The sequence below is a fragment of the Delphinapterus leucas genome, chromosome 20, assembly GCF_059928025.1.
Source record: "Delphinapterus leucas isolate spDelLeu-1000000601 "Yukka" chromosome 20, BTC_Dleu_Yukka2, whole genome shotgun sequence".
NCBI classification, from domain to species: Eukaryota; Metazoa; Chordata; class Mammalia; order Artiodactyla; family Monodontidae; genus Delphinapterus; species Delphinapterus leucas.
In genome coordinates, this window is record NC_143148.1 from 59,433,524 (window position 1) to 59,458,818 (window position 25,295).

The 25,295-nt window shown below is 56.8% G+C and overlaps 1 protein-coding gene across 6 annotated transcripts in view; it reads left to right on the top strand.

Annotated features, from left to right (window-relative positions):
- Positions 1 to 25,295, top strand: part of BANP (BTG3 associated nuclear protein) — a 109,630-nt gene that overhangs the window by 73,096 nt on the left and 11,239 nt on the right. For 5 of the 6 annotated variants that reach the window (XM_089903396.1, XM_089903395.1, XM_022582951.3 and 2 more), the window contains 3 exons: positions 1,493 to 1,555; positions 3,821 to 3,859; positions 24,922 to 25,065. In XM_089903396.1, coding sequence (XP_089759522.1) covers positions 1,493 to 1,555; positions 3,821 to 3,859; positions 24,922 to 25,065 — 246 coding nt within the window. The remainder of the gene's footprint in view (positions 1 to 1,492; positions 1,556 to 3,820; positions 3,860 to 24,921; positions 25,066 to 25,295) is intronic. The other variant, XM_089903397.1, reaches the window with a different exon arrangement.

Sequence of the window (25,295 nt, forward strand, 5' to 3'; positions counted from 1 at the left end):
TTTGCGAGTGGAAGGGGAGGGCACGGCTGGGAAGCAGGGGGAGGGGCGCCACGACCAGCTCCCCCTGCACTTCTGGATCCCGCTGACAGCCTGGGATGGGGTCCAAGTAGAAATAGTTAAGGTAGGCCTCCTACATCTCGTAGACCTCTCTGCCGGCCCCTCGCGGCTCCCCTGCCTGTGCACTTCTGCCTGTCCTCCTGGGAGACATCAAGATGTATCACAGATATTTTCTCAGTTCAGAAGCATGGGCACCCGTTACTGAGAGGAGAAGAATAACTTTGTTCTGCGGCCAGCGGAGAGAGCTGGTGGCCTTAGTCATTCTGTAGTTTCTTTCAATTGTGTGACGAGTCGCCCTTGTGTGCTGCCGGCCCAGGTGGACGTTCCTCCCGACGCTTCTTGGGAGAGCGGGGCAGGAACTTCCAGGGGATCCTGGGGATGCTTTAGGCACCCAGCCTCCTCGCCGTGGGCCTCGTTGCAGGGCTGCCTCCTGGAGACCTGGTTCTGACCCAGGCGGCCTTGGTTTGATGCTGCACTCAGCACGCTGTCTGGAAAGGGAGGGCTTCCCGGGAGCACCGAGGAGGGTTGTAAAGAGTTCTTCTTCCAAGGGAGACGGAACAGTTATAAACAGTGGATTCTTTGTTTAGCTGACAGTCACAAAAGCAGTTACTCTAATCTCGTTAGCAAGGAAGTTCTTTGAAAGAACTCCAGAAGAGATAACTGTGATAGAGGTTTACATAGATGCAGTAAAATGAAAGCAATAGAAAATTCAACAGTAGTTTATTTTCAGGTCCATTTTGATTAAGGTAGAATTTTAAATAAGATAATGGATATTCATTTCATTGAGCTAAGTTAAGGTTTACAGGAATTATTTGTCTGCCTGTATCTACAAACATAAATGCATTTTACTTGGAGTCTGATACTTTGGAACCACGTTTATTGTTTACTTCAGCTGTTTAGGTAGTCACGTGTTTCTTTGATTTAAAAAGAGTTGGCTGACGTGTTTTCTGTGTAGACACATGTACAACTGCCACCCACCCTCCTAGTCACGCTGCTGTGTAGCCTCCAGCACCCCCAGGTCACTAGGGACCCTGTCTGAAAGTCCATGAGGTTTCTGGTCCCTCTGAGTTGATAGTACAATTTAAAAAAAAGCTTGTCAGTTTAGTTTTCTGGAAAATTGTGGTTTCTCCTTTTTCCTGTATGTCCTTCACATTCTTAAATTTGCCTGTTTAGTAACATGTAAAGATTTAACAGATTTTTCCTAGGCCTCATTGCCCCTTTAAGAATTACTGCGAAGTATTCTGTGTTATGTCCTTAAAGTAGAACTTCAAGAGGGTGTTTAGTAAGCTCACACCATGCGTGTGTGATACTGGCCACTCAGGCCTTAGCTGTCTTTTCTTGAACTGCGAGTGGAGAATCAGGAACAAACGTTTCGGAGAGCGTTTCTTGTTTCTTCTGATGCTTCTTGGTGTCTTCTCTTCTGCGGATCCCACAGGGCCACCTCCACATCGCCCAGGTGCCTCAAGGGGAGCAGGTGCAGATCACGCAGGACAGCGAGGTGAGTCTGGCTGCCAGCCCAGGGCCCGCTCTGTGCCCACGGGCCCTCTGCACTCTGACCTTTGTCCTTTGCGGTGGACAGCTGGGCATCCCCAGGTGACACAGGTGTCCAGCAGAGACCGCCTGCTTCCCACTTGCTGGGGCACAGACCCGAGGCCCTGCCTGCCCTCCACACCTTCCTGCCCTTGCCGCACCGTGGCCCCATCTGGGCTTCTTTGTGAACACTTGCTATATGGAGGCTTTTGCTCCTGGCTGAAGTGCCCTCTGCAGCCCCAGGGGTGGGAGCAGCACGAGGGGGCCGCCCCTGAGACTGTGGCCTCACGTGTCCTTGGCTCCTCTTGGCACGTGGGGCCAGCGCGGGACTTGAGGGAGGTGGGACTCCGGTGAGAGGGCCCGTGAAGGTCCTGTGAGCCTTCGGCGCAGCTTTTTCTGACTCGGCCTCAGCCGCCTGCGGTCCCGCCATCCCGGCCTCTTCCCACTGGTGTCCTTTTACTGTGACTCCACGGTAAGGACAGAGGCAGGAGGCCTTCCTGGCTTGCGTACCTGCCCAGGGGGCGTGGTGTGTGAAGGTCAGCTTGACCCTCCAAAGGCGAGGTCGGCGGGTCAGGCCCGGGCGCAGGGCTGCAGCCCGCAGATTGGGGCGTGGCTTCCTGCACCTTGTCCCCGCCTGGGAGCAGTGCTCGCCCTGGATATCCCCCCCAACGTGTGCCATGTGGGCGGAGCTGAGGGCCGGGCTTGCTTCCAGCCTCCGGCATCGGCGCCAGGGGCTGTCGGCCCCCGGTCTCAGGAGAGTCCCGGGGAAGCCTGGGACTCGTTTAGCGGTGCCTGCTGGCTCCTCGTGTTCAGGCCGCACCGGGCTGCTTTCCTTAAGTGGGTGACGTTAGTGCCCCCGACCTCTCAGTCCCAGCCCCCAGCCCCACAGTCAGAGAGGGAAGAGGTGGGCGGGTTCTGAGGGGACGGCTCCGAGCTGGACAAATCCCTGTGAGTCCTCAGATGACGGGACAGGTGTGTCCATGGGAAGGTGGGGCGCACGGCCAGGTGGGTGCCCGGGGGGTGGGGAGGCTAGCGGGGGCGGGGGGGGCGGTGAAGGGGAGCAGCGCACAGAGGCTGGGGGGGTGGGAGGGGCAGGTCCCGGGAGGCCTGACCACAGGTAAGGAGTGGGCTTCCCCCTGCCTCCTGCGGGGCCAGCGGGCTGGGGGTGGGTGTCTGTGAGCTCACACAGAGCAACATGTTGAGGGGGGGAGTGGGCAGCAAGCTAAGCGCAGGCGCCCCCTTGGGGGCAGGGGAGCTTCCCTTCTCCTGGCACAGGTGAGGGGGAGGCCACGCCCACAGAGGGCCGGCTGTCGACCAACACGCCTACCTTGCTGGCGGGCCTTGAAAGGAAGGAAAATGGTTAGGGTTGGAAAAGGAGAAATCAGTGTACATCCGCTTTTATATTGTTTCTGCTAAAAATTCATTAGAATACTTACTGAATTCCAATTTTAGTATCAGTTTTGCCCCTTTTTTTTTTTAGTTTTCTTCACTGAATTCCTCCTCTATATAATCCAGTGGTTTTTTTTTTTTGCTTCCATTAGGAATCGAATGCACTGAATTAGAAAAAATTGCTGATAGTGTAAAGATTACTTTGTAATAAGTTACAATTTGCAATTAGTCTTCTTATCACAATGAAACCTTACTTTGTTCACTTAAAAATTAGGTAGTTATTTTGTCAAAATGAGGATATCTGTAAAGAGACATTTAGCAACGCCTACGAGACTTAAAACAACTATTATTTTTTTTAAACAAATGAAAATGAATTTCCAGCTGGTGAGATCTCTGTAGGCCTGTAGTCTGGTTAATTGCATCACGTCCCATTGATTTCCTGATTGCCATAATGCTCCATGATGTGTCAGGTGTCCCAAAGGGGAAGCTGGGTGATGGGACGCAGGACCTCTCTGTACTACTTTTGGTTCTTCTTGTGAGTCTGAGATTGTTTCAAAGTGAAGAGTTAGAAAAAAGACATTTCCATTTGGGGGTCAGGGTTGGGGGATGGCTACAATGTTTTTTCACTGGTTTGTTTTATTCGTTTTTGTAAGAAAAAATAGCACCTGTAAACTCAGCTTAAGTATTGATATTTTGGGATTTTTATGGCTACAAGGGACCGATGTTGGAATTGATGTTAATGGTTTTGCTGGTTTTCACTAATGGCCTGGGGATGTTCCTGCCTCTGTCTCGTGCATCTTGAAGCTGTTGTCTTTGATCACACCCTTATTCATCCATTTTGCAGGGCAATCTACAGATACACCACGTGGGACAAGATGGGCAGGTAAGTGCTCACCTGCGGTGGATCCCAGCGTGGCAGGAGCGGGAGCGTTGGCCCCGGGGACACATGGAGACACATGGGGCTGGGGCATGTGGACGGCGGGGCCCTGGGCTGTTGTGCAGCCGCTGTCTGTTAGAATAAGGCAGGTTTCGTTCCCGTTCATTGCTGTCAAACTCCAACCGCTGCCTTTTCTTCTGGTCCTGAGAAAAAGACCCTGAAACCCTCATTGAGCTCACCTGATACGAACTGTCTACAGAGTGAAGCGCCCGGCTGAGGCGTTCTAGGGGTGATTTGCTTTCTAAGATGGAGTGAAATTGCTGGTGAATTCGAGGATTGACGTTTTCACGTCCTCGTGAAGAGTTTCTGTTAAAGAGATGTTTATAACCTGAATAATTATGAAAGAGAGTCTGGACGATCTTCCTTTTTTATAGAACGTAACTTAGGAATCATGAACATGGAGCTCAGTCACTATCAAGATAACCATAGACACTATTCTCAGAGCCGAGTGCACGCTCCCTTCTGGCACACTGTGTGCGCTTCCCACGTCCTCGGCGAGGGCCTCATGTCTGCCACAGACGGTCATGCAGGGTGTGCGTTGCTGGACTCGAAACCAAAGGACATCACGCCCCGAGGGTTTCCCGTTGAGCCCTCGGAGCGCCTTGGGACGAGTGCGATGTTCAAGTTGCACTTTCTTCGTTGAAAGTGTCATCTTGAACATACTCATGAGGTTCTAATCAAAGTCCTAAAGCAGTATTAATATATAAAAATGGCTGCCTTGGCAAAAAGCCAAAGAGTTGCAGAGTTTTAAAAGCTGCGCTGAGTTTTAACCTTAGTTACACCTCTTCTTTAGCATCCTTCTCAGGGCTCTTACTCCAGGTCGGGAAAGCTGGGGGCTCTTTGTCACTTGAGCCTTGAAACAAAACCTCTGCTTTCCCAGAGTTGTGCTCTGGTTTTTTTCTGCTGCTCCTGGTGAGGTGGCCCGAGGTGACCCGGCAGCCTGGGGAGGGGTGTCGCTTCCGGGCAGCTGTGTTTGCTTGCCTTTCCGTTGTGCTTTCGGGGAAGGTGTAGGGAGAGGAGCCCTGTCCTGGAGGGTCGGTTACAGCGGGGAGCAGCGCAGGGGCGTCGAGCCAGCCTCTGCCAGTGGGAGGGCGGCCTTCTCCATACGGCAGCGTGGGCCCCGCCGCCCACGTTGGGCCTCACATACCGCGATCTGCCGCTTGCGTCTGTTGGAGCAGATTAAGGGTTGAGGGGCCCCCCAACCCCCAGGTAGGCCCTGTGAGGCTAGGCACTCAAACCCAGGGTGGAGGGGTGAGGGTGGTGGAGAGGAGAGCATGGGGGTTAGAGGTGAAGCTCCAGTTGGGCTGAGAGCATGGGTTCCGGTTACTGGAAAAATGTCCCAGTCACACTTCTCACCCAGTCCCTGTCGAGTGGAGTGACAGTCATGATCGGATGCTGAGATGCCTCAGCATCTCAGGGAGGCTTGTTCCTCTCCCTGACCCGGACGTCGAGTTGGCCGGGTGTAGACAAAACAGTCCCCAGAGTGTTCCATCGGTCAACAAGGCCGCACGCGAGGTTCATGTCGGGTTCACTCTGGCAACACGTGCTCTCTTGGCTTTGCCGCTTTATACGTTAGAGATGTTTGTGAGGTTATGTGGACATTTTTAACCTTAGCAAGATATTTACAAGTTTTAAATGAACTGTACAGGGTTAGAATTTGACCTGGTTTGGTGCATTAATTAAGAATGATGTGATTAAAAACATGTTTAGGGAGCAGTAAATTGTGCCTTGTGTCCCTTTAGCACAGCGTCTGTCCTTCCGCTGAGACCTTTCCGCGCATTGTCCATAAATCCTCGCCTTCAATCACACAACAGTTTGCCTTTCACGCCTGGAGTCTGGTTGCCTCCAGGGCTGTGCTGGCCTGATGTTCTGCCCCTCGAAATGCAGGCTGTTTTGGCAGGGGGAAGTGAGGGTCTGTGTTCAAGCAAAAAGATGCTGCTCTTTGAAAGGAGCAGACACGTCCGCCCGCCGTCGTGAGTATGTGGGCAGCAGGGGCCTGGCTGCAGGAACAGTGCCGTTAGCCTCCTGCGCTGTTGGCTGGCAGGCAGGCCCCAGAGCTTGTGGACGGAGCAGTCACTTCAGTTGGGCTCGTCGCTGGGGAATCGGGTCATGGGGCCCCTTTCAACCGTTAAGGTTTGAATTTGAGCCTCCAAAGTGGGGCCTCTGTGAGTCCAGCCAACAAACACTGGGCCTTGGACCCCAGTGGGTGCTTGGTGAGCTGCTCTCCCCACCCTGTGGTTGCCGGAGGAGCTTTTCCAGGTGAGGAGGGGTTCCCCTCTGGGGGAGAGAGGGGACACCCCGAGCTGGGGCCACTGCTCCCCGGCCGGCTTTCCCTCGTCCCAGCTCACCGGTGGGCCAGGTAAACCCGGCTCTGGCTCCAGGTCTGTCCGCCCTCCTTAGAGCTCAGAGGTGCACTGTGGGTGTGAGTCTGCCTTCGGGCCTCGAGAGGCGGCCTCACCGGTTCCATCCCGACTCCTCCTGGCCGTGCGTGGGGCAGCAGGGTGGGGTGTGGGACAGCCCCGCCACGTGCAGGGGGCGTTCCCATCTGATGACGTGCATCTGAGGCCGTGGCAGGGCCCCCCTGCCTATCCCAGACACCCACCTTTCCCCACCACGGTGCTGTCTTGTCCGCAGAGGGTTTCTGCTCGCTTCCAGGCCCTTAAAGCACCACGATGGGTTCTGTCCTGCTTCAGCTGCTCACGGCCGGGGCCGGGTGACTTTGCAGTAATGCATGACAATTTCGGGGTGCTTTCTCTTCACACCGCAGGACTGTGTACTGTCGATAACTGTCTGAATTTGACCCCAGTCAGCGGGGTCCCCGGGTGCTGGTAGCAGCAGGTGCTGGGACTTCAGGGATCTGACGCTTAGGAAGGGCAGGGAAGGCTGAGGGAGATGCTCTCAGACCGGGGACTGGTTCCCATGGAACCACAGCGCCTCCTGGCTTCTCGGGAATCACCTGCGACCCACACAGTGGGCTCTCCGAATTTGCGTGGTGACTTTTGGGTAAAAACGTGGCCATGTCTTTAAAGGGAATATCTGGATATTCAGTTTAGACAGCAAGAGGTACAGGCTTTGGTTCTGATGAATTGGATGTGGTTGAAGATTTAGCCAACTCAAAATAATCTTTCTGATTTCTCTAATCAGTTGGAGGAAAGGCAGAATAATCTTACTCAGTTTAGGAGGTGGCAGTGCAGTTGTAGAACTAAATCTGGAAGTACAGACGTTACACGGGAGGTGAAGTCTGAGAATTGGAGGAAAGAAGTGGCCGAAAGAGGACGTTTGTTCTGGAAATGCTCTCAGTGTCACCTTGGCTTCCAGGAGGCAGATGGTGGTGGGGAAGCGGAGGGCATCCTCCTGGCGGGAGCGGGGTGTGGGTCTGGGCAGGGCCTGCTCTGTGGCGGGGCTCTGTGGGGTCACAGGCGCTTCATGTCAAAGCCACACGTCTCCTGGGACGTGTGCGTGTGCTGTATTCTTTCCCTCTCACTTCTCTAACGGTCACTGTTTTCTCGGGGGTCGGGTTGTCTGAGGCGTCAAAGTGTGTGTTTCACTTAGAGCTTCACGTCTGGCCCCTCAAGTGAAGACCACTGCTGAGGAGGGAGTGGGTGTGAGGCCGCGCGTGTCTGTCGCGTCCACGAGTGTGGTCCCCGCGTTGGGTTCATCTGGGTAATTCAGGAAGATTCCGAGGGGACACATGCAGTGACACAGACGAGGCGCTGCCGCTGCTCCATCTCCTGGCTGCTCTGCTTTGAGCGCTCTGAGCTGCTCAGCGTGCGTGAGTTCAAGGGAAGCGGGGTGAGCGCCTCATCTCGGCTCGGTCGTGCTTGGGGGACAGCGGCCGGCAGTGAGACCGTAGGACTGGGGACCCGCGTTGGCGCTGGCTTTGTGGCACGGAGACATCTGGCTCTGAATCTGCCCCGGTTAGAGCCAGTCCCGAGCCCGTCACCCTTCAGCTGTGTAGACGAACGCATGCCAGGAACCACGAGCCTTACTGTGAGACTGTGAGCACTGGGGCGCGTCCCTGTGCTGCTGGTCTCATCGTCGCCTGGCCGCAGCCATCCCTTGCTGTACGACCCCCGCCCCCACCGCCAAATTTGGGGCCAGAGAAGACAATCAGTTATTATGCTTGGGGCTTCCCTGGTGGCGCAGTGGTTGAGAGTCCGCCTTCCCGGTCCGGGAAGATCCCACATGCCGCGGAGCAACGAAGCCCGTGCGCCACAACTACTGAGCCTGCGCTCTAGAGCCTGCGAGCCACAAGTACTGAATCCCACGCGCCACAACTACTGAAGCCCGCGCGCCTAGAGCCCGTGCTCCACGACAAGACAAGACACCGCAATGAGAAGCCTGCGCACCGCAGCAAAGAGTAGCCCCCGCTCGCCACGACTAGAGAAAATCTGTGCACGGCAATGAAGACCCAACACAGCCAAAAACAAATAAATTAAAAAAAAAATAAAAATTATTACCCTTCACCATTCGGGGTTCACCGGGCCCAGCGGGAGGAGGTGGCTCTGCCACGTCATGTCACTGGGTCGTCTGGAGGCTCGGGGCTGCCCTGTCCAAGGGATCCCTCCCGGGCCTGGAGCTGGGCTGTCCCCCCAGCCCCTTGGTTCTCCATGAGGGCTCCCCCAGTGGCCCAGGGCCTCGCAGCACGGTGGCAGGGTCCGCGGGGCGGGTGTCACCCGCTTTTGAGAGCTGGGGCGCAGGCGTGCAGCCCCATGGTGACCGCGCTCCTGAGGGCGGTGGGGGTGCCCACGCCGCGGTCTGAATGCACAGGACGTTGCTGGCAAAGAGGGATGCGACACCTCTCGGCGTCCATTCTGGGCCCAGCGTGGCTTGACCGTGAGCCCCCCAAGGGCAGGGCCTGTGTCCTTCACGGGGAGGCAGGGGCCTGCCTGAGTGCCCGGAGAGGCCCGGTGGATTTCCATGGAGACGGTTACTGGGTGAATCATGCACCACGAGCCCCGGAAATGAGCCTCCCTGCTCAGGCTGGTGGGCCGGGAGTTAGTCTGTCAGTGCTGGCATCGAGACCTCAGCCCACCCACCCGAGTGGCATAAAGTCTGCATCGAGAACTTGACACTTATTAACTGTGTGCTTCGTTGGGGCAGCTTGGCTGATGGTAAAAGTTGGGTGCATTTTTTATGATTATTGTGTATTGTGAAATTTTTGTTGAACTGTTAGAACAGTCTTAAAATGTCCTTTTCTGCATTTGAAGAATTGAGATTTTTACGATTTCTAAGTTTTGCATTCTGTTCATCTTGGTTTTGGGGGAGTTTAAGAAAACAAAGCAAAGACCGCAACATTTATTCGTGTGGCTAAGAAGCAGTGCTCCCGAGCAGGCTGCTGCTGGCTGACCGCGAGGTCCCCTGGCCACTGTGTCTGCGGCGCCTCTGTTTCCTGGGCTCGTCAGCACCCGAGGGCAGGCCCGCCCCTGGGAGGGCGCTGGCGCCTCTGTTTTAGTTAATACCGAGTTGTCACTAAAGGTCAGAGCGCAACCCAGGAGGAGGAGGCTGGGGCCCCCTGCACCTCCAGTGTCATGCTCTGGCCTCCCCGGCTGCCACAGCCATGGGAGGAGCCAGCCCGCTGCCCACGGGGCCGGTGTCCCTTTCTGGAGCTGGACGTACGCTCCCTCTGACACCCCAGCCTTGTGTTGCTGTTGACGATGTGAGCTAGGGGATGTTATTCTCCTTTACACGTGGGGACAGTAGCCGGTGCCTCTTCCAGGGTTGTGCAGGGAGGTCAAGTCCAGGATGGATGCAGCCCCCAACTCTCATGTGAGTCCTCAAGCCCCCGCTGGCTCCAGGTCTCTAGAACACAGTCATCACTGCTGTTGTCGCCTCCACCACCAGGACTGCGCAGCCACTGTCACCTCCCCCTCCGCTGTCATCACTGCTGTTGTCGCCTCCACCACCAGGACTGCGCAGCCACTGTCACCTCCCCCTCCGCTGTCAGCACTGCTGTTGTCGCCTCCACCACCAGGACTGCGCAGCCACTGTCACCTCCCCCTCCGCTGTCATCACTGCTGTTGTCGCCTCCACCACCAGGACTGCGCAGCCACTGTCACCTCCCCCTCCGTTGTCAGCACTGCTGTTGTCGCCTCCACCACCAGGACTGCGCAGCCACTGTCACCTCCACCAGTGTCACCTCCCCTTACACCACAATCAAGGGATCAAGCGAGTTTCGATGCTTGTGAGCTGTGATCTGTCTTCTCTGCCTCGTTCTGTGGAGACTAAAGTGACAGAGCTCCCTCTGCCTGGCCCTTAGGAGTTTTACTGGGGGGAGGTAACAAACTAGGAGTGTGTGAGAAAGGTAAGGGGCAGATCCACGCTCTGTTTCTTGCCTGTCGCATTGTGCATTCAGTAGGCACTCAGGTGTGGAGCAGAGCCGTGAAGATTCACAGAGCTGCTTCCAGAGGGCATGTGGATCCAGGCGATTCAGATCTAGTGAGATGTGAACGCTCACTTGGTCCCAGCTCCATTGCCAGGCAATATCGTATCTGTTGGAACGTCTGAATCTGGGTCAGTTTTTTCTCCATAGTTGGGAGATTTTCAGCCACACGGGGCATCTTTAAAGACTGGAGCTTTAGTCATGGTGCTTACGTTGTGAATCACGAAATGGTTTAGTACTGTTTCAACTAGATGCGTATTTTGGTATATTTTTATTTTTTTACAGTTGTGGTTAACGTCGTCTAAGATGCGTATGAAAAAAGTTGTCTGTCTGTAGGCTGAACGACGTCAGGACACTTGGAAACCTGGGAGTTGTGTGTGTTCTGGCAAAGCCCGTCTCTGTAATAATGAATATGCCACACACACACACACACACACACACACACGCCCAGAAACACACACATGCATGGGTCACATGTGTTTAAAAAAGGCAACACGGTGATGTGTCCAGGTTACTCTCCTCCTGCATCTGTGAGATAACTTCACCAGTATGTAACTAAATAGCCCTGGTGTTCTCGAGACTCTTAAACCTCTCTCGAGTTCTTTGGCATTTGTGTCCATCCTTATACTTTGCTTAAAAGTAAATTTCAGTGGCTCTCGGAACTTTTTCCATAAAATGAGGCATTATAAACCCAGCTGGGAAAAAGATTAGAAGAGGTGGGAAGTATCCAACATTTTATGTTGTAGGACTTTTTTGGAGTGTAGGCCTTTTTTGGGGTGGATGAGAAGAAGGGCTGTGTGTGTGTGTGTGTGTGTGTGTGTGGTGTGTGGTGTGTGTGTGGTGTGTGTGTAGGGTGCCTTTATCTATAGCAGTGAAACAGTGTCTGCCATTCCCAGGGACTCTAGTCCACTTTTAGTGGTCTGCCACGCCAGGAGAGCAGTCTCAGCCTTGCAGATGGTACACACTGTCACTTCACTTCTTTTTTTTTTAATATTTATTTATGTTGTTATTTTTGGCTGCATTGGGTCTTTGTTGCTGTGTGTGGGCTTTCCCTAGTTGCGGCGAGCAGGGGCTACTCTTCGTTGCAGTGCGCGGGCTTCTCATTGTGGTGGCTTCTCTTGTTGAGGAGCACGGGCTCTAAGTACATGGGCTTCAGTAGTTGTGGCACGTGGGCTCAGTAGTTGTGGCGCATGGGCTTAGTTGCTCCGCGGCACGTGGGATCTTCCCAGACGAGGGCTCGAACCCGTGTCCCCTGCATTGGCAGGTGGATTCTTAACCACTGCACCACCAGGGAAGCCCTCACACTGTCACTTCACTTCTAATAAAAATGTTCCCTTCAAGAAAATATGTTCCTTCCAAAACACAGACACACATCTTTGAGAACCTAGGTAGCTCAGGGAATTAACCCCTCATGGAAAAGCCTTCTCTACCAGAAATGGTGGAAAATATCGTTTAAATGAGAAAAGGCCAGATGTGGAGGGAGTTTGGTGTTGAGTGGTTCCCAAAAATACCCTAGAAGAGTCACAGAAACAACGGCGCGTCTCCTGCTGCCCGGCCGCGGAAGCCGAGCGTGGCGCTGCAGGCTGTCGCCCTGCCCGCCCTGCCCGGGGCAGCTGGCCCCGTCGGGACCCGGCGGCATCTCCTGCTGCCAGCTCCGTTCCCCGGGAATCCTGGTCCCCAGCGGAGGCCTGGGGCTGCCGGAGGGGCTCCCGACTCCCAGGACTCCCCGTTCGCCACCTCCTGGGCCCGTGGGCAGCGGGGAAGGCAGTTTTAGGCGTGGCTGGGGATGACCAGTTAGTGACGCTGGCGGGGCAATCCACGCCTGTCATTTGTCCCTGGAGCTGTGACGAACAAGACGGTTTCTGGTCGGACAAGGCCCGGAGGTTGACAGAGGTTTGGGCCGGGAAGGATATTGTAATGACGTTTTTAGAAGAAGTTGCACCATGTGGTTACTTACGTGTACGGTTCCAGTATTGTAGGTCATTAGAGTCACGATGTCTTTGGAGGCTTATGTCAGTTGAGGCTGAGTAGCTTTACGAGAAAACCCCAAAGGCCCTTGCGATTGTTTGGACGCATCGCCCACGGCCCTGAGCCCCTTCGGTCAAGCCCCACCTCAAAGGCTTTGACTCCAGACAGGCAAGAGAGGAGTGGCAGGCCTTAAAATTCGAGAATGGTTTTTGATGAGTTTCATCATTTTGAAATATACGTTTAAAATGTTAAGTTAAATAGCTTTAATGCTATTAGATCCAAATTTTGTTCATTTCTGTTCTTCACAGTACCCAGTGTAGTATCAGTTGTCAGTACTGAGTGATTCCTTGTTGGTGAATGAACACAATAGTAATTATTTCAAATCAGCATTAGTTACCTGTAAGATATGCATGTGAGTTGAAAGCATTTTGATACACTTTTATTTTTAGGCCATTTTAAAATGTGGCATACGTTCACTGATGATTTTAGTCATGAGTAATAACTTGGAAATGTCCGGAGCAGTACTTACCTAAACCTTACGGCTCAGTAGGCTGAAAAATTGTGACTTCTGACTAATTCCAAATTTCTTTTTAGTGAGGCCTAAGTTGTAGAACTTTTTCTGCATAAGGAAGGTTTGGTGATTTCTCTGGGCTCTCCTGAAGCTTTTCTGTCACTGTCTGTGTTTTCCGTGAGGGGCGTGCGTGCAGCGGGCAGTGGAGCCCATGCCTGGTGCTGGACCAGTGTCCCTGGCGTTTGGGTGATGGTGCAGAGCAGCTAAGGATTCTTCACCCCAGCAACTGTACTCCAGACGCCGTCAGGGCAGCCGCTGTCTGTTGGAAGGAACGAGTTACCACTCCTGCACCAGGAATTTACTTTCTGGATTTCTAGCTGTGGAGGAGGGTGGGTGGAAGGCCAGCCCTATAATGGGGCTGCCCCGTGAAGTGCTGGCCATTTTTTCCAGATGGTTCACTTCCTTACAGTAAGAGAAATAGGGGATGGAAAGTACCCGTGGGGACGTTTCCCTCCTGTTCTGCCCAGGCCCCGGCTTTTCCCCGAGCAAGCCCCGGGAGCTCTGGCCGTCCATGTTGTAGAGACTGGAGGCTCGCTCTGCGTGCTCTAGGTGGAGTCGTGTGTGGACTCTGGTGGTTGCAGCCCAGAGGGGAGTCGCTGTACCGTGTGAGGCGTCTGAGTTTAGACAGTGGATCTGGGCGGGTGGGGTGCCGGAGTTGGCGCTGGGCTCTCCCGGCACCACGGGTCTCCAGGGCTTGGAGGTCTCAGGAGGACGTGGTGGAAGTTGCAGGAAGCTGAGCCGGGTGGCCGGGGCCACCAGACGGGCCTGCGGCGTGAGAGCTCGCACGGGGCTGGGACACGAGTGAGCCCTTGAGCCACTCGGCAGAGTTACTGCAGAAGACAAACCTTTCAAGCACAATGTCACGTCCCACTTTTCCCCCCGTGAGAGTGCGCTTCAGGGTGACCGTTGGCTTCATTGTGTGTTCGTGAGGAATCTTTCGTGTAGAAATCACAGGCCCAGTCTGATCAGGGCGCCCGGGTGCGGGCCAAGGCCGCTGCTCCGGCGGGGCTGGAATGCCTGGCAGAGTTGGAGGACGCGGACGGGCCCCCAGCCTGGGCCCCGTGGGCGCTGTGTTCAGAAATTTGACACCACCCGAGGCAGAACCGGCGCGGACGCTCATGGTCGGGCTCCATGCAGCTCCAGAGCAGAGGTCGAGTTCTGGTCAAGGAGGTCCCGAGGAATCGGGACGGCTTCCCCTCATTCTGAGTTCCCTCTCACACAGCGACTAAGGGGGAACATTTGCAGACGTACTGGCAAACTCCACTACCGTCTTTCTTTACATCTCTTCTGAGGACTTGCGGCCCCCTAATGAAATGCAGTCCGTGTGATGTGCCACTGGGCTTGGACTGGAGAGAGAAGGTAGCACCTGGCACCCCTGTCAGGTGTGTGAGAGAGGAAGAGGGAGGGAGGGGCTGAAGGACCCTTGAACCGACAGGCACGCTGCGGATGACAGGCATTCAGGGTAGAAAACTCATTTAGAACTATTTTCGTGTGTAGGCAAACACAGTCACTGATTTCAAGAATCCAGGCGATGTTTCTTGCTGACGCCAAAGTAAAACGAGCAGACAGCTCCTCGGGTGGCCCCATACCCGGCTTCAGAGCTGCCCGCTGAGCTGTTGCTTTCAGCCCCGTGCCCACGTAACATTCCCACGCTGTCCCCTTGCTCTACAGACACGGCCCTCGTGCTGACCGGTGAAGGTCGGCCCAGACTCTGACCGTGGCCTTCCTGTGGCGAAAGATGCACATTGATGTGGACATCCAGCTTTAGAGCGGAGCCCTTGAGAAAGGGGGCGGCGTGGGCCGGCAGCCCAGTGACAGCTGCCCCGCCTGCCGGCAGTTGCTTTACCTAGCGAGGGCGGGTGCGGAGGGGGAGATGGGGAGACAGGTGCCTCCCAGGCCACACGCGTGGCCGCGGCCGTCAGCCGTCTAGACCAGGCTCTGAGGGGACGGGGGACACTCGGGTAAACCGGGCACGGCGAACAGGAGGGAAAGCGGGGCTCCTTGGAAGTAGGTCTTTGTGATGTAACCGCCAGGTGGGTCTTTTTGAGAGAATTCTCTGCCATTTAGGGCGGTGCTCCACCGGCACCTGAGTTGAGCTCCCCGGAGCCCCCGGAGCCGGAAGATAGATACCCCCAGGTGGATGATGCCAGATGGGCAGGTGTCTGGCAAGGAGACAAGTCGGCCAAGGAGATGGAACGAAGGGCTCAAAGCCTTTTCATCACAGAGGCCGGTGGAGAGAGGTTGAGAGTGCGTGCTCTTCCTTCTATTTTAAAGGGAAATGATTTCTAAAGTCAGATGAGGCTTTTGAGGTTTCTTCTTGTCTGATTTGCTGTGTAACCTTCTTTGACTCTTTCTGACGCGTTCCCGTCCCATGTGACTGGACCTGGCCTCGTGCTGTACTGGGGCAGCCTGGAGGGAGTTGGAACAGCCGCCCTCAGAGCCTCTTCTGTTTGGTTGCGTTCTTTCTGCCTTGCGGTCCTGGGCACATAAGTTAGCCTCTGAGTCTCAGCTTCTTCCCTGGTCACTCGTGGTAACAAACAAGAGGCCATCTGTGCCCAGTGCCCAGCACTGCAGCTCTTGGGCTGAGGCCCCAGGACCCCGGCCTGTCCTGCTGCTCCCATGCAAACCCACTGGCCCTGGCGGTCACGTGACCCTGATGCCGGCAGCCCTCAATGCCCTCTTTCCCCCGTGTGTGGCGGGGCAGGTGCAGACACATATCCCTGGTTGTTGGCCCGTCTCTTGTGGGAGCTGGGCTCTCCTGGCTCCATCCTCCCCAGGCGCCCTCATCCACTGGCTTCCATGGGTTTACCCAGTGAGGGAGCGTGGGGGAAGGAGCCTCAGTGCTGGATGCTCCCTCTCCGGGGGTGCAGCTGGAGCCCGCAGCTGTGGGATGTGATTTGTGAGATTCCCCGCCGTCCAGCCCCCTCTCGTTAGCGGTCACACGTGGTGGTGTCTCGTTTCCAGTGCATGCGGGACAGCGTCATCAACACAGCCCCGCACAGGCTACTGGCTATGCTGCGGAACGCACTGTAAAGTGAAGTGTGGACGTGCCCTTCCCTCGGGGCCCACCCCTCCCCCGAGGCAGGCTCCTATTGGCTGAGCGTGGAGGGTTGCTTTCAGGTGTCTTTTCACTTAGAGGAAGTTGGAAGGCATTCTTTACACCCGAAGTTAAACGTTTGCACCATTTGTGACTCCTGGTGTCCGTCAGTTGGCCCTTGAGCATGGCGTGCGGTGTAGACAAGCACTTGTTACACACGAACCGAGCTTCTCTTTGTGAGCCCGGGCGTGTTTGCGGATGGCACACCTGCCTCAGAGCGTAGCCCCAAGCTCCCCTCTGCAGGGCGCAGGGAGGGGCCGGGATGTTTGTCTCCTGTCTCCCCCATCTGGGTTGGGTGGCTGTAATCGGGTACCATGGACGGGGCAGAAACGGCAGATGTGTGCCCCACGGTCCTGGAGGCCGGAAGCCCGACACCACAGTGCCGTGTGGTTGGGTTTTGGCGAGGATCCTCTTGCTGTTATGTCCCCACGTGGTTTCCTTGGTGTGCCTGTGGGCGGGGTCCTGTGTCTCTCTCCCTCCTAGAAGGGCACTGACCTCTTGTAGGGGCCTCACACTCGTGGCCTCGTCCAACCCTAATGCCTCCTGAAGGCCCCACCTCCACACCCACACCCCATCACGCAGGGAATCAGGGCTTCGACACTCAGTCCAGAGCACCCTGTCTGTTCCCAGGAAGGACTTTGGACCTGTGGCAGCTCTGCTGTGGATGCAGAACGGGGATTTGGGCTGTTTGGTCCCCGTATACCTTCTTGACCACACAGTAATCTCATGTGCCTCACGTCAGCATGGATTGTTCTGAGACACGGCCTCAGGTGGGCAGGCTCCTGCGGAGGACATGGCCCCGGGGGTGGAGTTGGGTCCCAGTGGCCTTTTGCATGGTGGGTCCTTTGGTAAATGCTCCCTGCTGACTGGAACTCAGTAGGAAAATTGTATCACCTCTTTTTGGAAGTTCTTTCTTTCATCCCATCACAGTGAACACGACGATAATTTTTGTGGTTCTGTGGGGTGAGTTTTCCAAATTAAATAAAGAAACAGTGGGAGTCCAGCACACAGTTGGGGGGTGGGGAGCAGGGAGGGAGGCCGGCCTGAGCCCAACCCCGGCCTGCGCTCTGCTTCCTGGTCGCGACGGCAGCTGCAGCGTCTGTGTCGGTGTTTTGGCGTTTCAGCTCCTTGCCGATGGCCGGGCACCCTCTTCCTTCCCTGGGACAGGTCAGGTCAGGTCACTTACATGCTAATTAACACCTTTTTTGTTCTTGCAGCGCTGTCTTACCTGCTCCCTACCCACCCCCACCTGACCCTTCTAGAAGCCAGAGGCCTGGAGCCCACGGGCAAGTGGAGGCCCTGGATTTGACTGGGGCTGAGTTATTCCACTCCCCGTCACCCCCACCTCACTCAACTGGAAGGTCTTTAGACACATGGTTAAGATCTGTTCCCAGGAGCGCCGCCCTCTCTGGAATGATGGGCTGAATACCACGCGTCTCCAGACTTCCGCTTTTGCTTTATCACATTTTTAGGCTTTGTTTTCCTTTCTTCCGGAGTGTGATTGAGGCTCACGCCCGATGCTGGAAGGAGGAACGGAGCAGAGGGCAGAAGCTGCTTGTGTTGACGGGAGCCACCGCCCCGAGCTGCAAATCTGGCTCCTGACTGCTGGCCTGTCAGCTCTGGAAGCACCAGCTTGCTGGCCTGGCCGTAGCATGCTTTTCTAAAACGTTGCATCCATTGGCTCCAGCCCTGAGGCCTGTGAGGAGTCTCCAGGCCAGGCCTCGCGCCGAGGGCTCCAGGAACACCCAGGGAGCGCTGTTCGGCCTGGTTCTGTTGTGTTCCGGGGTTCCTTGCCAGTTGTGCTTGTGTCTGGCCGTGCCCCTCGTGGGCAGGAACTCAAGTGGGATCCGAGGAAGCAGATCAGCGTTCCTGTCCTTGGGTTTAGAGGCTTAAGAATGGTTGTTTGTTTCTGACATTTGCTGTACAACTGTACAAAATAGATTTTGTGCCGTGGGGTCTCCTGGCCGGTTGGCGGTTTGGGGCATCTTCCTCTCACCTCCTCATCTTTCTGTCATGGGGGAAGCTGCTCTTTGAATTAACATCCAGGTTTGGAAAAGTCCGCTGGTTGAGTGCTAATATTACCGTAACCGGCTGGGTTCAGGCGGAAATGCAGACACAGGTCAGTGACCTTGGCTTCTCCCGGAGGCCTTAGGTGTGAGGGTCTCGCCCTTCTCCTGGCCACGCACTTAATTAAGCTGTGCTCAGTGCCTGTCTTGTGAGTGCATGAGGGTTTTTTGCTTTGTGTTTTGTGTGTGTGAGCGTGCGTGTGTGTGTGTGTGAGGGTCTGGGTGTATTCTTGGTTGGATTGAGAGTTTTATTTCTAAGTATTACTGGAAAGTCCTTGGGCCCCTTGCATTTATTTTAGGCTTTGCACCAGTTTTGCATTATCTCAGTTGGGTATCAAACAGCATTTCAGAACTGACAGAATATAGAGGAAAACCAGATGTGTGCACTCCAGAAAAACAGCGCTTGTAGATCCAGGATTCCCTGAGTCGGCGGCTTCAGATTCAGACACTGTGCCATTTTTCTTTGGTCTGAAAATAATGGGCTCTGCTTCAGAGACACACCAGGGAAGCCTGTGACCGAGGCCGGCCAGGTGGTGCGACCTGCACCCGCGTCGGCGCACGCGTGTCTCTCCAAGGGAGCGTGGCCCCGCCGGCTCCCTCGCCCGGTCCAGCCGCGGGCAGCTGCCCTGGAAGTCTGGAGGCCCTGCTTCTGGCTACTGTCCTGGGAGCTCACTGCTTTCCAGTTAGATGTTTCTGCCCCCCACCGCCTGCTGGGAAAGGCTGCAAACAGAAATGAGCAGGATGCAGGAGGGTGCCGCGGCTCGTTGTCGGGAGAAGTGGGAGCCAGGCGAGCCAGGCCCTCGCTATCCGGCAGGACCTCTGCCGCGGGCTGACTCTGTGCTCGTTCTGGGGCCGCCCCCGTCCCCCTGCCAGAGTGAGGACCCCCGGTGGGTGTCCAGCGGCCTCGGGTGCCGCAGGGATCCTGCTACTTTGCGCAGCTGGAGTCCTTGTCACCAGCTAAGATCCAGGTCAGCCTGACTGTGCGTCAGGAGCTGCACGGGGGCCCCGCCGCCCAGGGTGCCCGTGTGGTTGGCCCGCAGAGCGCTTTTTATTTGTCCTGGCTTCGCTGGCTCCTTTTACCTTTAGGAGAAGCGCCCCGCCTCCAGGGCGTCTGCTCCTGCCCCTCCTTCGGGAGAGGCCCTTCGGGTTGTCCTTTGTGGGGTTGTCCCTGCCAGGTGTGCTGCTGGCTGCACTGTGACGTCCCAGCTCCAGGTGGTGGTGGGGTCGCTCCTGCCCTGAGCAGTGGTGGGGGGCGGGGCGGGGGGCTGCAGAGCCGGCCTTCTGACTCCTTCTCGCGGCCGCTCTCTCATCCAAGCTTCTTCTGCTTTTGAGAAGACGTATTCTTAAGCCGGAGTTGGAGGCGGCTGGGGTCCCCGTCCACCAAAGCCCTACAGGGCTTTGCTCTGGGTCCGTGTCCAGGACGGCTTCGCCGAGCAAGCTGTTTGTCCCATTTGGGTACCCGCTGGTCACTCGGGACAGGTGCCTGGCGCAGGGGCCCACAGCGGGGGCCCGTGTGACCCTCCCGCCCAAGTACGGGGGCCCTTGGGGCCCGTGTGCCACTGTGGAGGGAAGCCAGGCGAGGCCCCGGTGGTCCCTTCCCAAGGCTGCAGGAAGGCGCCGCAGTCGTGCCTCCTTGTCTGCGGGGGATGTGTTCCAGGACCCCCAGAGGATGCCTGAAACCACGGGTAACACCAGACCCGTACTAGGGTTTTCCTGTACGTACACATCTTTGCTGAAGTTTATTCTACAAATGAGGCACAGTGAGAGAACATCCAGATGCCAGAGTCACTGTTCTTGTGCTTCGGGGCCACTGCGGAGTAGAAGATGGGTGTCCTTGAGCACAAGCCCTGTGATCCCCAGACAGTGGAGCCGATAACCTAGATGCTCCTAAGTGGCTAACGGGTGGGACATGCAGGACAAAGGTCAGGATGGGATTTCATCACAGTGCTCAGAACAGCGCGAGAGCAAACCTTAGGACTTGTTTATTTCTGGATTTTCCCATTTATTATTTTCGGACACGGTTGACGGCGGGTAACTGAAACCGCGGATGAGCGAGGTGGCTTTGGTGGGTGGAGCAGCCCTGGAGGCCGTGTCACCGCCGGCCTCTCCCAGGCTGGCGGCGCCCTTGCTCGAGTGCCACGTGAGAAGCGGGCCCCTTCCTGCCCACTGGAGTCGGAGCCCGTTTTCCATGGAGGCGCTTGTCTGCCTTGGCTGCCCTTGCCGCCCCACCTGAAGAACAGACCCCCTCCCTGCACTTTTCTGGGGGGAGCGGGGGAGGGCAGAGCCTGGAGGGCGGGGGCGATAGCGAAAGGCCCGGGAGGTCGTTCCCTTCTGTCCATACGCATGCTCACTTAGCACTAAGTGTCCAACTCATTCCTGAGTCGCTTATCAAGACCAGACCAGTGTGGAAACGTTGAAAGGCCATGGCATTTTGAAAGAACTCCCAGTTGAGAATACTTTCCTACGTTTTATTTACCCGCCAGGCTGGTAGTGATCACTCGTAGTGTACCACAGCACACCTTCATTTGTAGGGAGTGGTGGCTCATCACCAAAACCAGAGGGCAGGCCGAACTCGGAAATAGGTTCCATGACTTCATAAGTTTCATTAAAAGATAGTTTTGGTTTGACTTTAAATTCACCGTGTACAACAGTGACAAAACTGTGACGACGTTGTAATAGTTAACATTTGTAGTCGAGTCCAGGACCTGCAGGCGGGGGTGAGGCTGTGACAGGGGAGCACGGGCTACAGCCTCGCAGTTTGTGTCCCCCGGCCTCGGCCCTCAGTGACGCTCTCCTCTGTGGCACCTCCCCCAGCTCTCTCCCTAGCCGTCCCCGGGCCTTCTGGGCCCAGCTCCCCCCGCTGCGTATCTGGACGCCAGCCAGTTCTCATCTGTTCCTCCTGAGAAGCAGTCATGTCCCTTCACGGCCCGGGGACTGTTCCAGAATGTAGGCTCCTTGGGGTCGCGTCCTGCCCACAGTGTCTCGCACGCAGTGGGTCCTTAACTGAGGGAGCAGCGTGGGGGGCTCCGCGCGCGTGGGCAGCGGGTGCTGGGGAGTGTCCGGTGAAGGCCAGCCGCTCGCTGGGATTTGGTTATTAGAGGCATTTTAGTTACCTCGAGATGGTTTACATGGCTAGATTCAGACTCAGAGAAAAAGCCAACGTCCGTTTCGTACGTTCAGACTTGTCGGTGAGTTCTGTCTGCCTCCGTCAGCTGCTCGCTGTAATCTCACAGTGTAATGTGTCTGTGCTCCGCGCACCCCCACCCCCACCACGCCCACCGTGAGCGATGACTGCGCTGAGCCCTCTGTGCTGCGCCGGCCTTCGGTTAGTGCTTTGAGGTTTGCAGAGCACGTGTGCGTACCCGCTCCTTGGGTTCTCGGTGTCCGGCTTTGATGCAGGACCAGCCTGGAGATCCAGATGCCCTAGCCTGACCTTGCCTTTCCAGGGCCCGGCTCGGGGATGTGCATGCGTCTCTTCACAGGGTGCCAGGGGCTTGGCCTTACGTCTGGCCCTTAGGCCCTGGGTGGGTGGATGGAGCGGGTGGGTGGATGGAGCAGGCGGGCAGTGAGCCTGGCTTGTGTGTTTCTTCCTGCCTCTTCCCCGCTCACAGCTCCAGAGCTGTCACTCTTGGCGAGAAAGGCACCATAACCAGCCTGTATCCTCCAGCTGACAAGGTCTCTCCTTAACACTTAACCCCTCCTTTCTCCTGTTTTCTTCTGAAAGCTTTTTGTTTGAGTCTCTTAGGTTCCCCCAGAACTGCCAGGCTCGGGGCAGAGTGGACCACAAGAGAGCCAGGGCGAAGGGCGTGCGGACACGCTTCTGAACGTGGGGCTTCGGGACCAGCTCTGCTCCACTCCCCTCCTGTCCCTCGTTCTCTTTCCTCGTCAACATCAGCATGATCTTCACTTAGTTCAGAAATAGTTACTGAGCGTCAGGTACACTGCTGGACGATGGGGATCCGGCAGTGAACAGAAGAGACCCCTCCCACCCGTGTCATCATGGAGCCCCTGTTCCCGTTGCGTGGGATGAGCTGAGTCTGGAGTCAGGTGCACGGTGGCCGAGGCAGCCAGGGCTCAGAGGGGCCCGGGGGCGCGGGAGGCCCTGGTCCCCGCTGCCGGCCCCTTCCTCAGGGACGTGGGAGTCCCTGGTCCCTGCTGCCGGCCCCGTCCTCAGGGACGCGGGAGTCCCTGGTCCCCGCTCCCGGCCCCTTCCTCAGGGACATGCGAGTCCCTGGTCCCCGCTGCCAGCCCCTTCCTCAGGGACGTGGGAGTCCCTGGTCCCCGCTGCCGGCCCCGTCCTCAGGGACACGGGAGTCCCTGGTCCCCACTGCCGGCCCCTTCCTCAGGGACGCGTGAGTCCCTGGTCTCCACTGCCGGCCCCGTCCTCAGGGGCGCGGGAGTCCCTGGTCCCCGCTGCTGGCCCCTTCCTTAGGGGAGGGGAGACCAGCAGTGGAGAGGGGGCGGTGGTCCAGCAGCCTGGACGGCCAAGCAGGCGGCTGGGGCGCGGGCCAGTGGGGAGTGGGTGCGCCGGGGGGTGGGGGACTGCCGGCCCGGCTGGCAGAGCCGCCCCCATGGAGGTCACCCCCGGGGGCCCTCGTCCTGACACGTAGTTTGTGAGAATAGGAACAGGCCCGTCTGTTCGGTTTGCTCAGAGTAAGGAAACGTGTCGTGGCTCTGATTTTGGGTGGGCTTTTGACTTTTTGCTCTTTTTGGGAAAATGACTAAACTCAGCTTCCTGTCCCCCTGTCTTCAGGTCCTGCTGGCTTCCCAGCTTGGATCCTTTGACTTTCTGTCCCTGCTGGGAGTGTGTAGGCGGGAGGCCCTCCTGGGACGTGCTGTGCTTTCGTAAAAAGCCACGAGGGTGCCTGAACCCCAGCGGAGGCGCTCCTGGCCTCCTGGGGAGGGGGCGCTGGGCTTTGAGTGTGGGTGGCCCCTGAGCTCCGCTGCCCTCTGCCCTGCTGGGGCCACACCGGCTGCTGCCCGAGGCTGCTCGTCCCCACGGGGTGCAGGGGGTGGCTGCTCCCTGGCGACCGGGTGGCAGAGCTGCAGAACTGGGCAGGCCCATGTCTGTCTTTCTGACCATGAATGATCTGGTGGTGGGTAAGTTCTGGGGAAGAGAAAATGAATAATAGAGGGAATGTCAGTTTTCTCCAATTTTTTAAAACCTCTCGTGAGCTCATTAGTACAAACAGTTAATACAGGACAGAGTGGTGTTTTACAGAGAGCCATTGTTGTCAGGTCAGCTCTTTGGGGACCTAGAAGCTGGTTCCCGCCTGGAAGGAGGAAGCCAAGGAGATGAGCGTGGCCATCTACGTGGGCTGTGTCTGCGGGGACACATGACCACACCTGGTGGAGTATGTGCAAGTTTGTCCTCTCACAGCCTGGAGGTCATGAGTCCAGCACGGGCCTTGCTGGCTGAAGTTTAGGGGTCACGGGGCTGGTTCCCTCTGGAGAATCCCGGGGAGACAGAGGTGCTGCATCCCTTGGCTGGTGGCCCCTGCTCCATCTTCCAAATCTGCGTGGTGTCCGCGCTTTGTTATGTGGGAAGGTTCTCTGCTTTCTGAGCCGCCTGTGTGACACGGGGCCACCAGATGCTTCAGGACGCCGTTCCCACCTTGATCACCGGCTCAGCCCCATCTGTAAAGTGCCCTTTTTGTCAGGGCACACGGCCCAGGTCCCGGGGCCCGGGATTGGGACATACCCGTCTCTGGGCCGTCACTCTGCCCAGCAGAGCTGGCCGCTACGAGATGTGAAACTGTGTTTGCAGGTGGCTTCCGCAGACACAAAAGGAAAACCAGTTAGGACTTTCTTCTGTCTTTTATTCTGAAAATCGAATTTTCCTGCTTTCTTCCACTGATGGACTCGTTATTAGAGAAATAGAACTTCAGCTCATCAAACACTCGACTGGCGTTGGAGACCGCAGCGTGTTTTCAGCACCCTCGGCTCTGACCCCGTGTGGGAGGCCGGGGGCTGGTCAGGAAGCGCGGCCACGGCTGCCCCGCCCCGGCCACCGGGAGGTGGCCCAGTGGGCGTGTAATCTGAGGGGGTGGGGGTGCAGCCCCGAGGCAAAAGCCCCACAGCTCATGGCAGCTCACTCCCGTGAACGCAGAGCCTCGGAGGCCCCCGCCCACTCGCCATCCTCCCTGTGGGGCGTCGAGGCACCAGTCCGCCTGCCTGCCTGTTGCAGGGCGCGGTGGGCCTGGTGTGGGTGCTCGTGAGTGATGGCGTCACCCAGAGCCCGTCCTGGGGGCCTCGTCTGTCCCTCCCTCCAGGCACAGTCCAAGTGGGGTTCCTGGTGCACAGGACGGGGGTCCGTGATCCGTGATTTGTCTCCCTGGAGGCTAGTCGGATCCTCCCCCGGGATCTGGGCCTCACCCTCCAGCTTGTGTCTCCTCTCCACACACAGAGCCCTTCTCGACTGCCTCTGGAGCCTGGAGCCTTGTGACCCACGTGCACATTTCTGCTTGTTTCTCAGACTCGATTAGTGGCCCACTGTCTGGGGGCCGCTTCTCCCCGGAGTGAATGTGTCTTGCTTGCCCCAGAGTCGAGGCCCTGTGGCCATCTGCCTGTCCTCCTGGCTGCCCTCAGGCTCCCCTTCCCATGAACCTGAGAAAGCGGTGACTCTGGGAAGGTCTCCAGGTGCTTCAGCTCCTGTTCCATCTCAGACTCGCCCTTGGCCACATCCCTGCGTTCAGTTCGCTCTTTGGGTATTCTTTCCTGTAAGGCCTAAAAGCCCCTCTCTGCATCCAGCACTTGGATGTTTGAGGGAGGTGACCTGCAGTTGCAGTGGAGCAGCCTGGTCCTGCCGTGCATGTCCACACGGCGCACCCTTGTCAGCAGGTGCCCCGCCCCGCGGTCCAGGTAGCACGGGGCAGACTCCCCCGGCGCTATCTATGCTGACGCGGTTCTGCTCTGTGTCTGCAGGTGCTGCAGGGGGCCCAGCTGATAGCCGTGGCTTCTTCGGACCCTGCTGCCACGGGGGTGGACGGCTCGCCGCTCCAGGGCAGCGACATCCAGGTCCAGTACGTGCAGCTGGCACCGGTGACCGACCACACCGCTGCAGCCCAGGTGGGTCCTCCCTTTGGGAAGTGGACAGGGCCTGGGCCTCCTGCAGGTAGTGAACGCACTTGGGCCTTCTCCCGCGAGGAAGGTAAGTGATCCATGAGAGGTGCATGGTGTGGACGTAGGCGCTCGCTCGGGTCTCCGTGTCTTGTAAGTGCCTGAAAGTGTAAAGGCGAGAGGTTACTTCTTGGCCCAGATACCAGCCTTAAACAATTTCTTGAGATAACTCTTGTCTC